The sequence below is a fragment of the Fukomys damarensis genome, unplaced genomic scaffold (assembly GCF_012274545.1).
Source record: "Fukomys damarensis isolate Sample0158 unplaced genomic scaffold, DMR_v1.0_HiC HiC_scaffold_37, whole genome shotgun sequence".
Classification (NCBI taxonomy): Eukaryota; Metazoa; Chordata; class Mammalia; order Rodentia; family Bathyergidae; genus Fukomys; species Fukomys damarensis.
Genome location: NW_022900949.1, coordinates 970,137 through 973,046, shown reverse-complemented (window position 1 = coordinate 973,046; position 2,910 = coordinate 970,137). Strand labels below are relative to the sequence as shown.

At 65.7% G+C, this 2,910-nt stretch overlaps 2 protein-coding genes across 2 annotated transcripts in view; one reads left to right on the top strand and one right to left on the bottom strand.

Annotated features, from left to right (window-relative positions):
* The window catches only part of CUNH19orf44 (chromosome unknown C19orf44 homolog), a 12,282-nt gene extending 11,965 nt beyond the window's left edge, over positions 1–317 (top strand). The window contains exon 10 of the mRNA XM_033759495.1: positions 3–317. Coding sequence (XP_033615386.1) covers positions 3–63 — 61 coding nt within the window. The 3' untranslated portion in view covers positions 64–317. The remainder of the gene's footprint in view (positions 1–2) is intronic.
* Cherp (calcium homeostasis endoplasmic reticulum protein) overlaps positions 260–2,910 on the bottom strand; it is a 9,918-nt gene continuing 7,267 nt past the window's right edge. The window contains 10 exon segments of the mRNA XM_033759379.1: positions 260–576; positions 578–758; positions 832–926; positions 1,060–1,176; positions 1,253–1,396; positions 1,476–1,562; positions 1,639–1,722; positions 1,905–1,945; positions 2,056–2,296; positions 2,572–2,910. The exon segment at positions 2,572–2,910 is cut by the window's right edge and continues 3 nt beyond it. Of these exon segments, the coding sequence (XP_033615270.1) occupies positions 549–576; positions 578–758; positions 832–926; positions 1,060–1,176; positions 1,253–1,396; positions 1,476–1,562; positions 1,639–1,722; positions 1,905–1,945; positions 2,056–2,296; positions 2,572–2,910 (1,357 nt within the window). The 3' untranslated portion in view covers positions 260–548.

Sequence of the window (2,910 nt, the reverse complement as noted above, 5' to 3'; positions counted from 1 at the left end):
CGCCGCAGGCACAGCGCACAGACCGGGGAGGACGTCCTGCAGGGGCCGGCAGAGGAGCCGTGAGCCCCGGATGACAGCTGGGCATCAGGCGTGGTCCCAAGCCAAGAAATGGCCGTGAGCTGGGCGGCTATGCGAGGGGAGGGCAGCACCCAGGCCAGAATCGCAGCAGGCGACAGCGAGGTCCCGAGGAGGCCCGGGTCACACGTATGTGGGGCCGGGCTTTAAAAAAGGGCTTTATTGGAAGGCAAAACAGTAAAATTCACCAGAAAATGTTAACAGAACGCGTTTTGTCGTGTATCGGACATGCCCGAACGAGTCACGGCTACGGAGATCTACAAGTGGGACATTCTACAGGGTGCTTGCAGGGAGCGCCGCGCCCAGAGGGAAGAACTTCCCAAGTTTATGACCCACGTGGCCACAGCCGCACGCGCACTGGTGTGGGGGTCCCGCAGCGCGCCGCCCTCACCCTCTCTGGGGCCTCGGGGGCGGGTGTCCAGGCTACAGCAACACGGACGCTGCAGGGGCGAGGGCACGGCGGGGGGCCTGTCCTAGTCCTCCCTCTCCTCCTTGCGGGCAGTCGCGGGCCTTCATGCGCGCGATGAACGAGTAGCTCTTGTTGCGCCGGTAGTTCTCGTAGGGGTCGTCCAGCGCCACGCCCACGCCTTTGTACTGGTCCCACTTGTCGCGCACGTCGCCGCCCTTGATGGGGTCCTGGATGCCCTGCTCCTTTGCGCCCAGGCCACCGGAGCCGCTCCAGCCTGGGAGGGACACGCGGGTGAGACCCTGCTCCCACTGGGGCGCGGCACCCGTGCCTGTCCCCACATCACTCACCCATCTTCACCAGCATCTGGTGCCCCTTGTTCTCTTCTCCCAGACGAGAGTCGGGTATGGGCGGCGCTGAATTCGCACCCAGACCCGCCGAGGACCTGAGCAAGCAGGCGGGGTTTTAGGATACAACAGAACCCATGTACTGAACGGCGACGCCCCTGGTCCTGAGGGGCCCTCAGGGCAGCCAATGTCAGGGCAAGGCACAGGGACCCGGGCGGGGACTTGACTTACGGTGGTGTGGGGCTCCGGGACCGAGAGCGGCGCCGCCTTCCTGGGGAGTAGGACTTGGACCGGGACCTCGAGCGGGAGCGGGAGTGGCTCCGGGAGGAGCGGGACCTGCTGCGACTCCTGAGGAACAGCTCGGCTCAGCACGGTGGCCCCATGGGTGGGGGTGGGGTGGGGCAGGCAAGGTGGCTGCTTTTACCTGGACCTGGAGCGGGAGTAGGAGCGGGAGCAGGAGCGCGACCGGGAGCGCGAGTAGGAGCCGGAGGACTTGGAGGAGCGCGAGTTGGAGCGGGATGAGGAGCGGCCGCGGCTCTTGGACCTGCTCCGGGACCTGGAGGGCCCGCTGCACGGACAGCGCGGTGAGAGGTGAGCGACAAGGGGCGAGGGATGCCGCCCGCCGCCCGCCCTGGCCCAGCCCACACCTGTTCCTCTTCTCCTGGCCTTTCCGCCGCCGAGCGCGCATCTTGGCCCGGAAGAACTCGTAGAGCCCATTCTGCTCCCAGCCTTCACTGTAAGGCACCATCGCCGGGTGAGGCGTTGTCCCTCCAGGGGACACGGCGCCACCCGCCCCTGCCCGCTGCGCACCTGTTCCGGGGCCTGTCGTGGGAGGGTGGGCTGTAGAAAAAATTGTTCTTCAAAATCACCAAACTCCATCTTCTATGGTTACATCTGGAGTGACTTGTAACAAAGAAATATCAGACTTACAGAAGCTTCCATCTGTAGAGAGATATGGGGACCAGCTGGTTACAATCACTATTCCAGAAAGCAGTGTCTGGATATAACTCTCTTCCCCAAACTTCCTTTCCATTCTAATACTCATGCTTCAGTAATATGTCCTTTAATTTCTTGGGGAATCCTTGGGGTCCAGGGGCTTGTACTCATGGTCTTCCAGCTGCGGGGGGCCACGGTGGGCTGCCTGGGCATGGGTGCCACCCTCCCCTCCCTGTGCCCGCTGCCAGGACCTGGGCCTCACGCAGCCTGGGGGTCCCCAAGGGGCGCTACCTTCACAAGTGGGGCCATGAGCCCAGCGGGGAGGTCGAAGTAGGGCACGTTGGGCACCAGGCTGGGGTCATCGTGGTTGATGTGCGGTGGGCCCTGGCGCCGCATGTGGGGCGGCTGCCCATTGAAGCCATGGGGGGGCGGGCCAAAGTCAGGGTGCTGGGGCCCGGCCCAGGGTGGGTGCTCGTTGATCCCGGGGTGAGGCATGCGGTGGCCGGGGTGGTGGTAAGGGCAGGCTGGAAACCTCGTGCTGGCTCCCACCGGCCTGCCCGCCCACATCAGGGGCGGAGGACAAGGCCCTGGCCAGCGTGGCAGAGCCGGGCCTGCTCTTCTCACCCGTGAGGTGCCCACACCAGACCTCACACCCAGGCTTTGTAACTCTGGGGCACGTCTTGCTCACCAAGTTGCTAAGGTGCCCAGGACGGCCTCCAACAGGAGAGCTTCTCGCCTCAGCCTCCTGCCACCTCTCTGACACCCCTCCCCCTCGGGCTGACAAGGGGTGGCACTGCAGCCGGGCACTCACCAGCCGGGAAGTCCCCCTGCGGGTAGTCGAAGCGGTGTGGGTAGGGCGGCCGCTCAAAGGGGTGCCGTGGGGGGAAGTCGTCCTGCATGAAGCGGGGCGGGAAGCGGTTGAAGTTGTGGGGGTGCGGCGGCTGGTTGAACTGCGGGTGCTGCTGGTGGGGTGGGAAGGGCCCCCGGAAGTGCGGCGGCCGCTGCATGCGGAAGGGCGGCTCTCGCTGCCCGGCACCCCAGGGTGGCTGCTCGTGCTGGCTGTTCCAGGGGCCCTCGAACTGGCTGTTCCAGGTGGGGTCGGGCTGGCTGTTCCCGGGGGCGTCACGCTGGCCGTTCCAGCCGGGG